The following is a 20,691-nucleotide window of genomic DNA, read 5'->3' on the forward strand; positions in this document are numbered from 1 at the left end:
TCATATTGCTGTCAGTGGAAAAATTTGTGGAATATTTTTTTTGAATGCAACAACATTTTTTTTAGTAAATAATCTATGAATAAGCTGGAAAACTGGGTATTATATAGAAAGTTTCGACAGTACTTGGGACTAGGCAGTTGTCTCTTTTAAAATCAGCATATATATTTTGAGAAATGAAGTATTTCATTTCAACTAAAATTCAAAGGTTAAAAAACAAAAAAATTCTACCTTCCCCCGTTAAGTAACAAAAGACTCGTCAATTTGAATTTTTATATGTATCGTTTTCAGTTTTTATTTATATTTATATATACTCGTATATATATATTTATGTAGTTATATACAGTTGCATTATATTACACTATCCGCTTAGGGCGCTAAAATTATGCGAGCTTACATACGATTTGTGCATAAAATACAGCAATAATTAGATTAGATATACACACACATATATACTATATATATTGGTAATAATATATATGTATATTCATTCGTACACTATTATAGGTAAGACGTGTTTTGCCAATTTATCAAATAAATACATACAATAGAGAAATAGCGTAGAGTACAATTACAATACAATACAATACAATATTATCGTAGAATACAATGCAATAAATTAAATTTACAAACGACAGGAACAAAGTTATAACTTAAGACAATAAAAACAAAAAAGATCTACAACAACTAAATCAATCATTGCTCGCATTTAACTTGCATATTTGGTTTGGATAAGGGGCCAAAGTGTGTGTAGGGGGTGAGAGTAGGGATATTTTTTCTCTTGTTGTATTGTGTTTGGAGCGAGACGTTTTTGATATGTTTAGTCCACCCAAAGGAGGGAATCGTCTCTACCGCAATTGTCGATGGATCAGCCCCCAAGAATGAAGCAGCTATAGTAAAGAATATGTATAGTATAGGAGGAATTAGGACTGAGGACGAAAGTGGAGCGCTGTTTGATGATTGCGCGCGCGCTTTTGATGTTTATATCATTGGGGGATCGTTTTTCACTAACTCTTACAAATTTACTTCCTATAAGCTCTGATTGCATAAGTTGTATGTACTCGTATTAAAATTAATGTATTTTCAATTATCAGTTATCATTTCTATGCATTGTTTTTATCAATTATCATTTATCGTTTATCAATTAGATTTTAGGATTTTTCATTCCCACGAAAAATTGCACAAAGTCCTTGCGGTTGCGGTTTGCTGTTGCGATTGCTGTTGCTATTGCGGTTGCAGCTTGCTAATGCGGTTGCTAATGCGGTGGCTATTCTTGTTCTGTTCTTGTTGTTGTTGTTGTGCACCGATCGTTGGCTCCTCTGAGCGGGATGATTCTTCTTTGCTATTTGGTGTAAGCGGCGTTTAATCAAAATACCGAATAATCACATGTAAATTATTGTCCGAAAGTTGACCGATCGATGATCCAGCTTCCCCTCAAGTGATCTATGGCCTCAGCATGGCCAGTTTACTTCCTTGCTGCTGTTGTTGTTGTTGTTGCTGCTGCTGCTGCAGTTGATGCTCGCGTATGGCGATCAGGGAGAGCGATCGAAATGCCGAGATCGGAGATGCGGTGGTTGCTCCACTGTTGCTGTTGGCAACTACCGTCGGCAATGCGTACGGATCGGGGGACGCGGATGTGGAAGCTGATGCTGATGCTGAAGCGGACAGCGAGAGCGATAGCGATGGGGGTCATGGCTTGCCGCTTAGCGAGGTCACATTCACGCCTGGCGATATCTTGCCCGAATTCGAGGACGAGGACGACGACGTCGAATTGCTGGAGATGGGACCAATCATATGCTGGGTGCTAACACCTCCAGCGCCACCTGATGTATGCCCACCGCTGGTGGGAATGTGCACTACATCGCAGCCCATCGACGAGGAGGAGCTCGAAGCCGAGGGCGAAGCACCTGGCGGTGGCGCCACTTGCGGTCCTTGTCCCGCATTGCTCGTTGTGGTCAGGCTGAGGGGCGCAAAGTGCTGTCCGGTGGCAGCTCCCGAAACTGCGGCCTTCCACAGCAGCGGATTCATGCCGAGGCCATTGTGCGCCGCCAGACTGGCGCCAAAGTGCCGCTGATGCTCGAGGAACTCCTGCGTCGGGGCGCTGAGGTGCGCTGCAGCTGCGGCGGCGGGACCGTAGAAGCCGCGATAGAGATCGGGACGCACATAGGGAGCATAGTTGGGGATGCGAGCCGCCAGCGGCGAGAGTATTTTGCCGGGCGATGGATGCTGATGCTGACCCGCATGTCCGTAGAACGCTGGTTGTGCGGGCGGCAATTCGCTCGCCGGCGAACTATCCTTGGCCGCCGTGTTCGTCTCCTTGCCATCCTTAGCCATGTCGGCCAGCGACCAGATCCTTGGTTTTACAGTCAGACTGCCGCCAGTGCCGCCAACTGCAGTCTGTAGCGAATTCTGTTGCGCCTGCTGATGTTGTTGCAGCAGCTGCTGCTGATGGTGGTGATAGGCGGCAATGTCCGGCGGCGAACCGGTTGGCGGTCTGAAGTGATGATGCAGGGCGGCGGGATGGAAGAGCGGATGCGTGCCAGGACGATCGTAAAGATCTGGGGAACCATTTGGTGAGCCAGGTCGCGATTCCGACCATTCACTGTTGTTGCTCTCGCCGGGGCGATCACCCATCATGTCTCCTAGGCGGCCCATGCGATCCTTGTCGTCGTTCGATCCGAGTCCAGAGTCCTTGGCATCTGTAAGTAGCAAATGGAATAGGGAAACGATTAGTAAGTTAGGCAAATTAATTAATTTTATTGTTTCCCTAGTCTAAATATATTTCTCCATTAATTCTTTAAAAGAGTTTAGCTCCTAACTTTGGTAAGCTTCTAACATAGGAATTTTTCTACTACTCTTCTTTAATTATTGGGTTTTTTACTTTCACGGTTTTTTTTAGATTTATGAACTTAAATTGGGAACTTAAACTTACCTAGCAAATCATTATCCTCGGTGTTCTTGTCGTTGTCATCGTCGTCATCGATGTTGGCATCATCGTCGTCGACACGATTTCTTGGCTCCCAGGTCATTTTGTTCTCCTTTTTCAGTCTTCTTCTCGCATTCGCAAACCAGGTGGACACCTGAGTGAGCGTCATTTTTGTGATAATTGCCAGCATTATTTTCTCCCCCTTGGTGGGATACGGATTCTTTTTGTGCTCGTTGAGCCAAGCCTTCAACGTGGATGTCGTCTCGCGTGTGGCATTCTTTCGTCGCGCTCCATTCAAATCCATGCCATAGCTGCAAATAGAGCAAGATTAAAGAAGGAATGGGTTAAAATGGGTTGTAATAACGGGGTGGGAGTGTGGTGCACTCATTATTATATTAAACTGGTCAACTGCTGGTGCGGCTATTAGCAGTGTATATCCCACTGACTCTGCCTCTCTGCTTCACTTGCCGCACTTGCCACATTTGCCACTTGTGTGCAACATTTGTTCATAATAAACACATTTGCCATGGCCATGAAACCCATTGGGCAATTGCGCCATGTCTGTGTCCCGGCAACATTAATGCTTGTACACATGTGCAGTTTGCGGTCTCGCAACATATTTCCAAGCTGACCCCATGGTGGCTGTGGCTACGCTGCCAGCTCTCTTCCCTCCCCCTTGTGGGTGCTGCAACAGTTTCGCTTGCCGGGCACAACTCTTGTGCCTACTGCTGTTGACTCCTCTCTCCTAGCTCAACTTCTGCTTTTATAGCATGTTCTGGTTTCTCTCCTGCTGCTCCCCGATTGTTAATGTTATCTCTGGTGCATCGACTATCAAAAGTACTGCTTCCACTTCCTCCTCAAATCACTCATCTATTTCCTCACTTTATTCCTTATATACTTCAGAGTTTCTTATTCCCACTCAGAGAATAATCCTCAACTACTTCCCATTTTTAAAGTGTCTTCTGATACTTTCCTTCTCCCATTCTTTTTTACTTCCTTCTTTAAATGTTGCATAATACTTTCTTACTTTATTTACTTTCTATTTTTTTATTTACCTGAATACATATTCTACTATAGTATCTCTACTTGTTTCTTTAGTTATTTTTTACTTACGCAATTTCATTCATACTTAATTTTTACTGCATTTCTTAATTATTTTTCTACCTTCTACTTCATTCCGTTTAGTAATACTTTAATTTCTATTACTTAGTTTCTTTATTTAATATTTGTTTCTATACTATATTCTATTCTATTCTATACTGCATTTTCTATACCTTTTCCACTGTGATATTTACTTCATTTTATTCTACATTCTTCACTCCTAACACTAACATTGTGGCTACCTTTTCGACTAACTTTTTATGAGTCCAACTCTACTTCCATTTTTATTCAATTTTTTTTTTTACAAATTTTTCCTTCCCTATTTCCTAAACCTTTGCTACACCACTTTCTATTCTATCCGCTTCCCCATTTTCTATTCCTATTTATTGTTTTACTCGTTCTCTTCTATCTATTGCTGATTCTCCTACTCCCTGGCGGTATTCCCGCTTGAACTGCTGCTGAAGCTGCTCCTGCTTTATCTCCAAAGCCTACTCCTGTCTCGCTCCTTCTCTCTTCTTCCACCGCTTCAGCTATCGGCTCTTAACTGCCCAGTCAATGGACGCGACATGGCGCAGCAGCAACTGTCCTTTATCGCTTTTTGTGGGCAGTTAGCATACATACTATACTATATATGTATCGGTATAGGGAAGTGGAGGAAGAGGCAAAATGTGCATGTGTTACCCTGAACAATTTGCAGTTGCCGTTGCCCGTTGTCTGTTGCCAGTTGCCAGTTGTTGGCTGCCAGCTGCACTGACGATATTGTGTCTGTGTGGCTGCCACACAATTATTGGCTATCTCACTCTGGCTGGATGGATGGAGATGGAGTGTGTGCGTTGCATTAATTAATTTAAATTTGAAAAGCAAAGTGTTGCCGAGTGCAAAACACCTGCGCCGACAGCCATTCCAGCCTTTGATCACATGACAGTTGAATAAATTTTTTTAATTTTACACTATCAACACAACACAAAAAGCGGCGTGCGTCGCGTCGCGAGGCGATGCTGATGTGGATGTGGATGGCGTCTGTGGATGTTGTGGAACAATGGCAAAAGGCACCCACGCCCCTTTAATAACTACAATATATAGTAGGGTTGGGCTGCTAAAAAACAAAACTCGACTTGGCTTCCACAATTCGAGTTGACTTGCTGAATTCAGAATCGAGAAACGAGAGGAAGAGAGAGAGAGGGAGAGGAGCAGAAGAACTTCGGCGGCACGTCACAGTAAAATAACTCAAAATTGATTTATTGTGAATATTATTGATAGACAACAACAACAACAGCAACAATCACTACAATGTACAACCTGTGCAAATGGACATGACTCAACTTTCAAATTTTTGTTATGGGTGTCAATTACAGCAGAAACAATGGGAAGAGCTGACAGATAAAGAGAAGGTGAGAGACGCATAGAGAGGTAGAGAGAGAGAGAGAGAGCGGGGTACGTGACGTGACGGGATGTTGTCGATGTTGTTCAATCGACAACTTTGTTTGGATATTTACGAGTATGTCGAAGTCGATGTCGACGTCGCTGTCGATGTCGCTGTCGATGTCCAGCGGAAGCAGCCACTCTGTCGACTGCCGTCGGCAAGCGATCAATTACAAGCAAATAAATTATCGTTAATGATAATAGAAAATGCAATAAAGCTGACTGCGCTTTCATGTACACACATGTATTGTATTGGCTTTTACTTTTCAATTGAATTGGCCGAATTTCTTGCGTTGGCATTTGCATGCAACACTGCCCCAAACTGCAACTGCATTTACTCGTACTTTCGAATACTCATTCCGAGTGCGCTACTGTTGAGGCCGCGCCCTGAGCACATCGATTCGCTTGCCGATCACGTACGATCACGTAGTCAGGCTGGTGTTGGCGTTGATCGCCTGTCGGACCACCGCTCATGTTCTCGCCCCACACAATGTCACAATGTCGAGCCGAGTATCGTAAGCGAATATCGTAAACGAGTATCGTAAGGGAGCATTTCTTACCTATTGAAGGGATATCCAGCGAATGCCGCATCATATGGATGATACATCGAGGGATATGGCCAAGGCGCTGCTCCAGCCACCAGGTTCTCCTTCAGATCGATGCCAGCCTGCAAAATAAACACAAAGAGATTAAAATTAATTAGTTAAATACGTATTATAAATACTTTTCGACACAATCTGCAGCCGACCAAACAGGAAGACCTTGAACCCCCAGAGTTATGAGTATTTAAAAATCATGTTAAACAAATGATTAGTACACATTTTACAGTTTCGTGTTTTGTGTTTTGTATTTCGTGTTTTGTTGCTGCGGCTGCTGTGCGTTGTTATCAACAAATTAATTATACGGTGGCAGCTAGACGTTTGTTGGGCCAAGGAATTCGTTTAATATTACGAGTTTGAGCAGAGCAAATATGTTAACCATATAGAAAAATAAACAAAAATACAAATGCATTGCTTAAAACACATTGTGTAAAATACTTTTCAAGTTTAGTTTTAGCTTTAAAATGTATGCAGATTGTTTTCAATTCCTTCCATAGTCCAAGCAAGCAAGAGCAATGGCAAGTGAAGAGGTAAGTTGCTGCTATCAAGTGATTAGAAAGAGACGAGCAGCTGCTGTCAGACATACAAAACTATCAATTGATTATATGTAAATGTGTTAAGCTAAACAATGTGCGCTTAATGATCATAAATTTCTGTCAGATTGAGCGATAAGCACGCGCAATAATTAGAACTGCGATTGAACTTTGGCTTAAGAGGTACGATTAAACACAAAACTAATAGAAATATAACTAGAGAACTGCTCGTATATAGAAGAATATGTGAAATTATAATCGTCAAATATATTTCTAAATTATTTTTAATTATTTATTAACAAATTTAGAGGGCATTTGAGGGCAATTTTTAAACTTGGCACTTCAAGCAAAGCATTTCCAAATTTCTAGTTAAATTCCGTGATTAAAGAGACACTTGTATGTACATATTTATTTGTATTTGTGTACCCATTTTACCCCACTGTACAATAAGATAAGCACCAATCGAACCTCAGTCGAGCATCTGCTGCGCTGCGCTGATCTTGTGGCATGAGGAGGCGACGTGATTAAAGCAGCGAGTATTCGCTATATTCAATTCAATTGGGATTCATTTTATTTTGATAATGAGCAACATCTGAATACATGTGCATAAGTATGTAGTCACATTTCACACACACAGACAGTTGCACATTGTGTAATTAAAATCGCAGACAATTGATGCACAGTGAAGAGACTCAAAGGTATGCGAAGAGACTAGGAGATGCGATGCGAATGCGATGCGATGCGATGTGATGGGATGTTGTATGTATGTTGATTAAGTGTAACATGACAATTACTTATATACACATTTAGTAATTTAGTCTTGTCGAAATTCACTGCGACAGATGTTGGCTGCCGTTGACGTCGCCGTCGATTGTCGTTGCTGTTGCTGTTGTTGTCATTGCTGTTGTCGTTGTCAGCTGTTTGCCGTGTTTTAAGCGTTGTGATAACGACTAGCGATTGCTTGAGTTGCGACTGCAGAGTGGAGAAGGACAGACAGACAGACAGACAGGAGAGAGACAGCTGTTGCTTGGCGAGTGTCAAAGGTCATGGCGATGACGATCGATACACATCTCCTGCTCAGTTGGCCATGTTTATTTCTTCAGTTTTTTAACTGTCTTATCAACATCTTCAGAGTTCTTACTCTCTCTTAGCAAATCGGAAATATTTTGTGTGTGTTACGAGAGAATGCTGTCTGTATTGGCAACGGCAAAGGTTCGCATGGGCTCAGCATGTGGTCAGGTTTGCTTTGAGCCAAGTCAGCGATAGACTGATAAACGGCCAGCAACAGACAGACAAGAGATCAGAGAGTCCCTTTTGGCTTGCTGGCTGGCTGGCTGTCTTTAGACAGGTCAGAGCACAAGGCAGGAAAGCATTCGTAACGTGCAGTTCGCAGAAGTCATTTAGCAAAACGTTTTACAACCTTTTTGGCCAAGACTCGCGAGACAATATTAAATTACAGTTTTTGGCATCGTCATCGGAAGAAGGTCGCTGCAAAACTTGCAGCCAAGCGATCAATTACCAGTTGCAAGCACACAACACAAACACAAATACAAGGATTCCGCATCCTACGATTGAGAGAGTCTGATATCGAATTCGTATACGATTCGAATCCGATTCCTCAATGAAGTTAAAAAGGTCGTCGTCGACTTAACCGGTTTCCATACATTTTTACAACTTTTACAATAATCGCAATTCAACTATCAAACGTGCAACAGCCACCACAACGGCATCAGCACCATGTTTAGCATTAACATCAAGAGTATCCGCTGCTAACTTCTCCTGCCTCTCTTCTTACTTCTCCTCGCCCTCCTCCTCCTCCCGATCTGCGAATGGAGCGTGTTATAGTGCGTGCTGCCCACAGACATGGACATGGGCACGGACATGGACATGCGAGTGCAACATCCTATAAATTGTTGCGTTTGCTACCACTTACAGTAGGAACCAACAGTCTCCTGCTTCTCCTCAACCCTTGCTCCTCCTTTGCGCTACCGTTTAACAGCTCCCGAGATTTTTGCGTGTGATGCAAAATATGAATACAACATGAATACTCGACAAGTGTGTGCAACTACTTTTCGCGTTTATTATTACAGCCCCAACAACGAGGCTGGCAACAAGCGCAAATACGATACTCGAATTGCAGCGCTTGTACTTGCAACCGATCCTCTTCTATATTTGTCTGTATCTCTACTGCTAATAGCGGTTATAAGTAGTTCGCTTTGCTCTCTTCAAATGCTGCCTGCAAAACACCTACAAGTACAGGCACTCCACTTGTAAAAGTTGCTAAGCGATGTGGTAGCTTAAAGTTGCTTTAACGCTAAGTGGAGGAATTAATATGAAAGTGGAACAGCAAATAAAGTTGCTTATACAGTTAGCTTTCATGGATTTAATACTTTAATAAGCTAACTTTGCACTCTAGTAACTTTATTTGATGACATTTATTGAAATTTATTTAGAGTGCAGCGGAATTTCAGTTGAATTGTTATGAGGCATCTAAAAGTTATTTGTTTTAGTTCTGTAACTATTTCTTATCGCACATATAGCACATTATTTGCCTTCTTGAAGTTGGTTATGCAATAGAATTATTATTCTATTTAACACTCCAAACAATATTTATTTAAATCTATTATTTTCAATAGAATATCAATTATCAAAGCATTATGTATTTAAATATTTGCTTATTCAACTGAATATAATTTTTATTTAACACTTCAAACACTATTTATATCGCAAAGAATCTCATTTACTTAAATCACTTGCGGACATTTTCATTTATTTTTGACACAAAACTTTTAAAGCGATCGATTGAAAAATATTTAAAATTCTGTAAGCGCTTTCGGAACGTCAAAAGAATATTTATATTAAGTACAACTAAAAAGATTGTTCAAAAAAGCCGAAAACTGTAAACTGTATTTATGAATGCTAAAAAAATAATGTAGCTGGCATAATTGATCACTTTTTACAAAGTTATTTCACGGAAACCTATTACAACAAAATAGTGTTCGAAATTGCTAAACACGTGAGGAATTATACCTATTTTAAACAGAAGTTAGTTTGTAAACTTTGCTTTTAGTATAAAAAAAAATACTGTACAAACGTTAAGCATAATCCACAGTTCTTCTTCTGGTATAAGAAAATACTCCTTTAACTTCTTCTGTGTTGTGTCACTTCTGTCTTTGGCGTAGTGTGCAGCTTCACGCATTGCAAGCTGAGATTTCGCGGCTTGCTCAACTTGTGAATGAAAGCCAGCAAATTAATGAATGTGAAGACCAACAAAAAAAAGAGGCAGAGAACTCTGAGAAACTGGAAATGCAACGAATTTTCAATGTGGAGCACTGTGTGCTTCACGCTTCACGCCAACAACCCCACGACAATTGGTCGACACATTGTCGATACAATATTCGAAACGAAACGAATTCGGATGCGATTTGATGGCAGTCCCTAGTCGGTGCCTCGTCTCCGTCCCTGCCGGCGATGCAGCCCTGCGGTTTGTGCCTGTGGTGGTCTGTCGCCTGATGCGTCGCGATGTTAATGATGCGCGTAATGACGGGTCGAGTTAATTAATTGCTGCTTCGATTTAAAAATAAACGCACGTTTACGCATCGCATTCCTGTCTGTACTCGCCAGCGAGTTCGAGGTGGAAGTGAATGGAATGAATGGCATCAGCATTGGAATCGGAATCGGAATCAGAATCAGAGTCAAGCAGAATCTCAATCTGTGAGGACTTTGACTTTTTCGGAAACGCTTAGTAGAAGATGATGTCTCCTAGCGCCAGCCAACAAATGCCACAGAAAACGCTTCCACGTAGGCTTGACAGTTATTGCGTACGGCGCTTATAAAGTTGTTGCTACAATGTGCTGGACGACAACATGGTTGTGGCGCCTCAAGCTCAAGCTTCAGTTATGTACGAGGAGTGTGTGCGGGGTTCTGGGCTGGCGACTTGTTTGTTTGGCCCGTTGTTCGTTTTGTTGGTTTGTTTGGCAGTTGCCATGACTGCTAATTTGTTTGTTGTAGTCAGGAGCCGCCCCCCACCCTAACTCCAACGCATTCAGACATTCTCGTAGACACCCAACGGAGGAGAGCGGAGTCGAGAACTTCCCTTGAGTGAGTGAGTGCAAAATTTACTGTTAACGAACATTTTCAACTTTGCCAAAAAGCCAAACAACAATGCCAACACAACACAAAAACTTTCCACAACACTTAGAGGCAAAATAACAATGCGAGGCAAGTCGAGAGTCGAGAGATTGACGAGGAGACCGTGAGAGTGAAATGTATTTAGTACTTAGACCAAACACATGCACACACAACACAACACACAGCCTCAGAGACGTCACCTTGCCATTAGGACAACAAGGACGGACCGGGGGACGGACAGCAAGACAAAAACAGCAAATCCCCAACCCAAAGGAACGACACTTTCGACATTTTGAAAGTTGACAAATCAGTGCATGTAGCAAGTGCCTCATGTTAGGGTTGTTTCATGTGCCACATGTGCGTGCGGGCAGGGTGGCAACTCTGGCGCTCATTGGTGGTACAAGCGACGACCAGCTACGATTTGTAGTTTGCCTTTTTCGTAGGATTTTCCAAGTCAACTTTGCCGCTGGCGAAAAGTTTTTGTAGCTCCCATAGGACACACAGGATGTGTGGCAGCAATGGATATGCCACATACACTTGTGCGTAGCCTTTTGTTTGCGCCTCCCCCATCCCCTCAAAGAGCAAGCTGATTGTCGAGTGCGAAATTTCATGCCTCAAAACCATTGTTGTTGGCGTTTGACATTGATGTTGATGTTGCTGCTGTTGCTGTTGCTCTTGATGATGTTGTGGCACTTAGAGACTAGAGAGTTGAGAGTGTAGCAAAAAGTCAATATACTCAGCCAGTTGAGTGTCTAATTGCGACGGCAGCTGAACTCAGGATGCAACATATGCGCTAACGTCAAGGATAAATACAGATCAACTGACGTCTGACAGGGGCAAGGGGCACAGTTCGTAGGCGGGGGCAAACTCACAGACAGGAAGACAGACATGCGGCACAGAGGCCTGTCAGTTGCGTGTTGACAAATTTATTAATAAGGTACGAAAAGTAGCAGTCGACGCCCTCAACGACACCGGGCGCGGCCTGTCCTGACTTTGCCTCTCGGCTTGGCCTATTTGTTTGGCAGGCGGCGCTCTTCAAATGTTTCTTCTTTTGCGCCCATTTGAAATGACAGGCAGCGCGTTGCAGCAACATCTACACAGAGACAGAGTCAGCGGCAGAGTCAGAGCCAGATCCACCTTGGAACCATCATCCACCATTTAGCATGAAGACAACGACGAAATATATTCCCGTGCTGCGGCAAAATGACAGCCGCTTGACAGCTCGTGTCAAAGTAATGAATCCACCGCACCGAGCCGACACTTTTACAACTCTCCCGACTCCCCGAATGAAATGTGTATCGCACATTTATATCTCTATATATCAGTATATTTACTGTATGTATGCGTATTCAGATGATACTCGCGCTGCCTAAGTTCGAAGAAAAATTGCTCCAGTTTAGCGCCGGCGGCTCTTGAAAATGCCGCAGTTGACTAATTACGATCGCCGGATGATTTATGCAGCTGCGCCGCGGCCGGAAAATTCAAACTTAAATGCCTCAATCAATATTAAGACATATTTGTATTTATTGCGTGCTTCGTACACAGAGAGAAAAATATATACATTTTATGAATTTCAAATAGAGATTTCAGCAAGAACTTGAATTTGAATTAAAAAATAAATATTTGGGAAATAAATATCAATAAATACTAAATATTGAGGAATACACTGAATATGACCATTATTTTTTGGAATACAATCTTGAATGAACCTTTTTTCAAAGAATAAATTTACAAAGTGAGCAAATTTCTATCCAATTGAGGCAAAAATATGTTACCAACGAATGCGGAAGCGTATTGATTTTTTCGCTCTGTGTATGCACATACATACAAGCATGCGTACATAGAATACATCAATACATCAATTGCTGCGTCAGCGAGGCGAAGCGTGGGCGACAAGTTGCGACAGTGGTAAATCACCAATCGATAAATTTCAAAAGCGACGACTTTTTTAATAAGTCCCAAAAGATACTCACACACAAATATGCAGAGATACAGATACAGATATGTTCGTCTGTCATTGTGTGTGTCTGTGTGCATCTTCTATAACAATCAGAAAAGCGGCAATAAAACCAAAATTTATGCAAAACCACAGCTACTGGAGACTGGCTCCGGTTTTGTGTGCTGAGCTTTTGTCTAAGCTGGCTCAAAATACAAATCGATATTTATACATGCATATATTCGATTATTCATATACATATGAATAGCAGCGATGAATGTATATTCATTCGATTATCAACGCACACACACAATGCCCCTTTACAATGGACCGTGCGTCGATCGCTTTTCACTCGCCTTTATTTCGACTTCTGTCATTATTGCGGGCATTCCAAACACTTGATGTAAATATTTACATACTTGATGGATGGACAGTTCGTTGCCTGGTATTGTCGGGTACAGACAACATGACGCGACACTCAAACAGATCTGACGATTGGTTGATTTAACAACATTTTGACAACTTTTTACACGACTAAGAATATTTTTTGTAATTTGGTTGCTTAACATATTTCAAGAATTCTGAATTCTGAAGAAGGAATTCATTAAACAATCAGAAAACAAACTTTATACGATTGGTATAAATAATATTTATTTTATCGAATTGTATCTATAATTTATGTTAAAATATTTCTTTTATTCAAACACAATATTCTCAAATTTAAATGTCATAGTTTCGTCTAATATTCAGCTTATTAGAAAGCCATTTGACATAGGTTTTAGTTTAGTATTCTTTTCTTGTATGCAAACTTCTTGTTATTTTGCAGAACATCCTTTTGAAGCTTCAACTGCGCTCTGCACGCGATGCAAGCGCTTTTGTATTATAAACATTCTACTGGAACGAGATATGCAAAGCTTGCAGAACATCAGCTATAAGCCATAAAAATATGTTTACTTTAAAACAATGTTAATATATAACCCTCGTGCAGAGGGAATTATAATGTTATCGTGCAAGGGAAAGAAGCAACGCATTGGGACAAGCGAAAACTTATCTGTCCAGCTGTCTGTCTTAGTGTTCTACAGGAAACTTGTTGCTTGGATGTCTGTTTTAAGGTTGCAAGTGGCTTGAAAGAGTTGAATGCAATGCAAATGTTTAAATACTTTTATGTAGAAATTATCTCTAAGGAATTTAGCTATTACTGGAAAAAATAATAGCTCATTGAACTTGTAAAATCTAACAAAAGTTAAGAAGGTATTTTATGAATGTTTTTATAGGATAGATTTAAATTCTAACAATTTTTATTATTGAGAGATTGTATTAATATCATTTTTACATTTACGTAAGTAAGTTCCCTAAAATATTATCATTCTGTCTCCCTAACATGTCACTAACATTTTATAGCTCACATAATCGCTGATCCCGCAAATCAATAATAGCACAATCCGCAGTCATTTGTGGTCTTTGTGATTTTATGATTTGATGGGACTATTGCTCAGACTCACAGTCAGAGACAGAAGAAGAGTCTGCAGCAAAAAAAGATAAGTAGAAATCGGAGTCGGAGACGGAGTCTGTGCTAATTGAGTGTCTTCTGAAGCATATGTCAAGTAATGGACTCTTCGATTGTTTTTTGGAATTCAAGTGAACTGCCTAAGCCACACAGGATCCCTTCGAATGGTTATCGTATGGCCAAAACACACACAGTGGGGGGCAAACCTTCGATCCCTAGGACAAGTTGACCAGCTTGACCCGAGGACACGGCATGTGGTCCAAGGGAAGTGAAACCAAATAGAATTGTTTGGCAAACAAAAGCAAATTACACGCTGCTATTAGAAATAATTCGGCGAACAATGCCACAACAAAAAAAATGAATGAAGCGCCGGACATTGGACACTGGGATGGACACACTGCTGTAACCCAGCAGAGGCAGGCAAAGCAACGAGCAAACCAACAGAGGATGCCTCTCGCTCGATTGTAAGGCAGACATATGACATGGCCCTCGGCCCCGGGCACGCTTAGTCTTCGCAAAATAATGCGACTTGAAATATCACCAAGACAAAACGTAGCTCGAAAGGTCACAGACGTAGACTGAGAGAATGATCATAGTGTCAGTTGTCCAAGGCAGGAGACTTGACAAATCTCTGCCTAGAACGCGCCAATAAAGCCCAAGCTCCAAAAGAGCTTGAACACATGTTCGGAAGCACTGGCGAGTCTCGAGTCTCCAGCTCTCTTCTTTTTCTGGCTGGCACACGATCAAATAACGACGACGACGACGACGAAGAAGACGACGACGGTGGTCTCCTCACGGACGTTGGACAAATTCAGAAATTTATTGCACCATTGTTTAGTCGCATGACTTATGAACAGCGTTTCCCTTTTCTTTTTTTTCCTGTCTTCCTCCTCTTCTTTCAGTTGACGTTGTCAACGAGCTGCGTTTGCATGCTGTATGCTGCACGCTGTATGTTGCATGTGTGGCACGTTCACTTACCGGATTAGCGTAGAATGGCGGCTGATCCGCGGCAATGCCCGAAAGGTAAGCGGACATGCCCTCGGGATAGACGCCAAGTGGCACTCCACCAGGTCCCGGCACAAGACCGCCAGCTGCCGCCAGTCGCTGATAGTTGAGCATATCGTATTGGCAGGAGCAAATCGTCTGTCCACTCACGGGATCCGTGTAGATGGTGCGTCCCGTGTCACAGCAGCGATTCGGATTCCCGCTCGGTCCTCCCGTTCCGGGTGCTGGCGGTCCGCCTGGTGGTGGCGGTCCAACGCCTCCCACGGCAGGCAATGCTGATGGTCCTGGACCGGCGCTGCTGCCCGCTGAAGCGGAGGCCGAGACGCCATAGGGTGTGACAGCGGCGGAGCAAGGCGAGCCGGAGCGTGCGCCCGGCGGCACTGTGGAGGTGACCATGCCGACGCCGGCTGTGGTCAAGGGCAGGGGCACGCTGCTGGGCAAGCCGGCGGCAGCGGCAACAACGGCGGCGGTCAGCGTTGGCCCCGGACCAGAGCCGAGGCCGAGGCCGGCGGCGGCGCTTGACGCGGCGGAGGAGGCGGAGTGGGCTAGCGTCGGCAGTTGGGTTGCGGACGAGGACAGTGGCGGCTGTGGCGGAGGATGTGGCGTCTGTGCGGCGTTTGTGGAGGGTGTTGTGGGCGACGAAGCAGCAAGGCGAGTTGAAACGGCATTCTGCAAGCAATGCAATATATTAATATAATTATTTGTATTTAATATTGTAAACAGTAAATATTATAATAGTAATTTAGAATCACGGAAACTTCAGTTTATCCCTAACATTTAATCTCGCAAATTAGCAAGAAGAGAACGCATAAAATAATACAAATTCACATTTTGACTATGGAAACTATTTCTTTCCTAAGTTTATCGAACGATCCTAAGAAAATTTTCAGTAGTCATTCAGTCTATCACTAATATTTCGTACCCCCAAGTTCTAGTCTCTAAAAATAAAATGACGTTCGTTATGCGCATTTTTATTGATTTAGGCACTCGATAGTGGGCGTGGCTAACTTCAAAAACAAACTTGATTTGCGTGCCACAATAAGAAGTATTGTGCCCAAATTTGATAACGTTAGCTCTTATGGTCTCTGAGATCTAGGAATGCAAACAGACGGACAGACAGAAAGACGTTCATAAACAGGGGCGGAGTAAGGTGGAAAAACAGGCAGTCTAAGGTAGCAGAGTGGGAATAGTAGAAGTAGAAGTAGAAGGGGAAGCGAAACTTAATTAAAATCGTTGCCTCTGTTATCAATGCGATAAGCACACGACTGTGTCCCGCTCTCCACTCCCAGTTATTTGTTGTTGTTCCTTTCCTTCACTCGAGACCCTCTTAATGGCCGAGCGTAGGTTCTGCTAGGTTCGGTTGTCTGTCTTTCGGTCTGTCTGCCGATCATCAAAGTGGAGCCGCCATTAACAACAAATCATGTTTTCGATTGACAACATTGATTTAAATTACACAGCCGATTGCTTGCAACGAACGAAGAGCGGCAAACAGCGACGACAACGGCAATGTCCTAAGCGCAACTTGAGTGTGTGTGAGTGTGCGTTGTGTGTGTATGTGTGTGTGGATCTTGTTCATGTTGCCTTGTGTGCATTGTAAGCCTATCGCGCACTTTTGTCAACACTTTTAGTCAACCAACATCGACGACAACGACGACGTCGACGACGATGAGAACAACTGCAACTGCAACGCATACATTTGCACACATGGGGCATTGGGTGCTTTGCCACATGCGGCATGCAGCACAGCGGTCGCAAACAAGTTTTCAGGTTGTTTTTTTTTTATTTATTATCGTCTCTTTGGCTGCTTTCGTAAACTTTTCTTGATTTTTCGTGTTTGCCTTTGCGGCAAACGGCGGCGCTCCCTTTCCCCCCCTTCCCCTCTCCCTCATCAACTCGTATCCCCCTCTTTTACCTCACTCCCTCTCGCTTTTGCTTCGCCTACTGCGCTCTCACTCTTTAACAAATGATCGAAAGGCTGTAAGATTGGATTTTTATCTCTGTGTCACTCTGCCGCTCTTCATCTCTCGTTCTCTTTCTCTCTCTCTCTCTCACTCACTCACACTAGAAATAGACGGATGCACTGCGTCCAAGTGACAACTCAAGTGGCCATACGCGATTAAAAATTAATTCTATGACCCATATGGGGGCCGCGGCTCCCGATGTTTGCTTCTGCTGTTTGCTGCGCTGCCATCCAATGGATCGCTTATCAGTTGGCGCCTTTGTAGCAGCCGCCCTGATGTTTATCACTCGCTCGCTCGCACTCACACATACATTAAAGACATACACAGAACACTCGCTCAAATCGATAAGTCCAATATATTTATATGTCTAGTGTGGACAATTTAAAATTAAAACAAGATGAAAGGTTGTAGACGCATTTTTTGACTGTTGAATACCCGCTAAGAATTTTTAGGGTATTACGAAACTTATAAAAATGTTTATTGAATAGCTTATTATGCTTATTATGTGATCGATTATATGACTTCTCTTAATTGAGTGTTTTAAAAATTCCTATTTTGAATTTTATAACTGCACTCACAATTTATAAATGATCGATTTGAAAGTCAAAAAGAGGCGTGGCCAAATTCTTAAATTAAATTGCATATAGGTGCAGCATTAAGAGGAATTATCCTAAAATGTGATAGCTGCAGCTCTTAAAATCTCAGAGATTAAGATGTTTAAAGAGGTGGACAGACAGACAGACGGAGCGCGCCATATTGTAGTAATTGCTGTTGAGACTGGCGTTCTTCAACATCGATTTATAATGCTACTCCACTTAAATATATAGCGGGTATAAAAAATGCTATCGAATTTTGTGCTAAGTGCATGCCGAGAGTGTATTTGAATAAACAAATCGTTTCTACTTTTCTACTGCGAGTGCTTTGTTATTCGCTGTTGTTGTTCTTGTTGGGCATCGATCAAAAAGTGTTGAATATCCACTCGACACTATCGCCATCCCTGTCGCGCACAGCGGCATTTTGATCTAAACACAGCGTTTTGCATTTTTCTGCCTTTTTTCATGTTACTGTTTTTCTTCTCTCTTTAATTTTTTTTCGCTGCGACTTCAATTCGAATTTTTTCGATTTTCGGTTTACGGTTTCGGCTACAGTTTCGGTTTCTGTTTCGGTTTCAGTTTTCTTTGTTGTTCTACAAGTTGCATTTCCACATTATTTGTTTTTGTTTTGTTTATCGCAAGCATTTTATGGGGCCTCTTTGTTGTTGTTGTCGTTGTAGTTGTTGCTCTGCCTCTTTACTTATTTGTAATTAATGTGTGTTCAAGTGTGTGAATGTGTCTGAGTGTGTGTTTCTGTGTGTTGGCGCTGAAGTGTCAAGTAAATGTTGAATTGATTACATTTGAGCAAAGAGGCAACATTAACTTGCCATATTTGCGAGCATGTAGATCAGATTACCAAGCCAAGTCGGCTACTAAGTAATATGGTAAAAGGCCTTTTTGATTTTGAAACATGTAGAGACAAGCTAAGTAGACGAATGTGTGTGATGTCTACGAAGTGTAGAGTTCACTACTAGTGCAGTGGAGACAATCGTCACCACAAATACTGCAAGCAAGCATGTACTACATGCAAATGTGTGTGTGTGTGTGCTTGGCATCCAATTGGACATGTGTCGACAAAGGAATTGACAAAAGCACACACACTTACACATACTAGTGTAAATTCTACACACCGATGCCGTCGCTTGGCACGCTAAACAAATGTAGCACAATGTGTATGGCTGACATTTTGGGATTCAAATGGGATTTGGCAGACATCGATTTGAAATTTCTCGCGTCGATTTCGATTTTTATTTTTAACAGCGCAACCATATACTACACATATACATATGTATATTCATTCCTCTTGCTCGATCTCGATGCGGATCTCAATCTCTTTTTCAAGTCCAATGCGCTGTATTCAACAACTTGTAAAAACAAGTTGAAATTAATTTCACATCCAGTTTGCCAATTGCAAAGATCATCTCTGTACACCATTAATTCCCACTTAGCATTATAGTAGTACTTATCTAGATATATACGCACCATTACTAAACAGACACCGGTTTCATTACTGTGCACTGTCATTTAATTTTCGATTTTTTTTTGCGTTTTCAAGTCGAACTAATAAAATATGCTTAAGTAACGGACACGAATTACGGATTCGCAACACTCGAAAACACGCACAATTTCCAAAAAACTATTCAGATTTGGGCTTCGACACGATTTCGATCCGCGATTTCAATTCAATAGAATTTTGAGGGGCACCAAACTTTTGGGGCAACTTGTGCATTAATTTGTGTGCCTTTTTGTTGTTGTTGGTCTCCTAATTGTGTTTTAAGTATTCAATTAATTATACTTTTTTTTATGCATTTGTGTTTTATTTTTATTTGTATTATTTCTTTTTGATTTAACAATAATCACTCTTGAGCCGAGGCGTATTTGGTGAGTGTGTGAGTAAGTGTATGTGTGTGAATTGTATTTTTGAGGTGCACTAGTTTTTTGGATTGGAACCGCTTTTCAACCGTTTTGTTACCGATTTAATAGATTTCGAATTCGATTTCGCATTTGCCGACGGTTAAACGGTTTGGCACGATTCAACGAACGTGTTTGCTTGGAACAATCCCAGCGTCGTACAGTTTGTCGATTGAGAACTCCCAAAAAATCTATGCGACTGGGATGTTATGTTGTTTATGCTGATGCTGATGCCCAGGTTGTAATTTTTGGGTGGGGTTCAGAGGGGGACACGAAGTACGAAGACGAAGACGAACGCACACTGAATGGAGATATTTGTTTTTGTGTGTATTTTCCTTTTTTTTTTTTTGTCAATCGAATCGAATCGAGGCGAGGCGGCACGACAGGCGCTAGCGCTGGCACTGCGGGCACTGAGCTGAGCACTGACGACAAGACAGCAGAGGCAGAGGCGCGCACAAGGCAGCAGGCAGGCAGCACAGGCAGAGCACACAGCACAGCACAGCACAGACACGAACGAACGAACGTACGAACGATACGAACAATCTGCGTAACAGCCAAAAGTAGACTAACATGAGTTTCTTGAGCAACTACAAAGTGTACGACAAATGGGAATTACACGACAACCGACAATCGAAAACAGCGAAAACAGCAACAGCAACAGCACTGCTGCCAACAACAACAACTGCTACCACAAGAGCATAACATGTACACACAGATACACACAGATACGCTGTGGCTGCGGTGTATGTGTGAGCGAGAGAGCAACGCAACGGTTGGCAAAACTCGTTTCTCCCCTAAATTCGTTGGCATGCTTATGAGTGTGCGTGTGTTTGTGTTTGCGCTCGCTCTCTCTCTGCTCTCTCAGTTGGTATGTGTGTGTGTGTGCGAGAGCAGAAAAAGAAAACAACAAGAGACGGCGAACAGCGACCGTAACAACGGCAATAATGATTATCATTAAAAGTGGGCTGGCTGTTTGTCACAGTGCGCGTGAGTGGAAGCGAGACGGGTTGCTGCTGTGTTGCTGTTTGCTACTGCCTGCTCAACGAGAACCGGTTGCGTCACGATGGCA

The 20,691-nt window shown here is 42.4% G+C and overlaps 1 protein-coding gene across 1 annotated transcript; it reads right to left on the minus strand.

Moving 5' to 3' along the window:
* Positions 1-283: 283 nt before the first annotated feature.
* On the minus strand, positions 284-20,188 carry LOC117569624 (homeobox protein caupolican). Its single transcript, XM_034250861.2, has 5 exons — positions 19,194-20,188; positions 15,131-15,826; positions 6,007-6,113; positions 2,930-3,234; positions 284-2,696 (listed from the first exon to the last, which is right to left on the minus strand). The coding sequence occupies exons 1-5, from the start codon at positions 19,233-19,235 to the stop codon at positions 1,687-1,689; spliced, it is 2,160 nt and encodes a 719-aa protein (XP_034106752.1). The 5' UTR covers positions 19,236-20,188; the 3' UTR covers positions 284-1,686.
* Positions 20,189-20,691: the final 503 nt, after the last annotated feature.

The sequence above is a fragment of the Drosophila albomicans genome, chromosome 3 (genome assembly GCF_009650485.2).
Source record: "Drosophila albomicans strain 15112-1751.03 chromosome 3, ASM965048v2, whole genome shotgun sequence".
Taxonomy (NCBI): domain Eukaryota; kingdom Metazoa; phylum Arthropoda; class Insecta; order Diptera; family Drosophilidae; genus Drosophila; species Drosophila albomicans.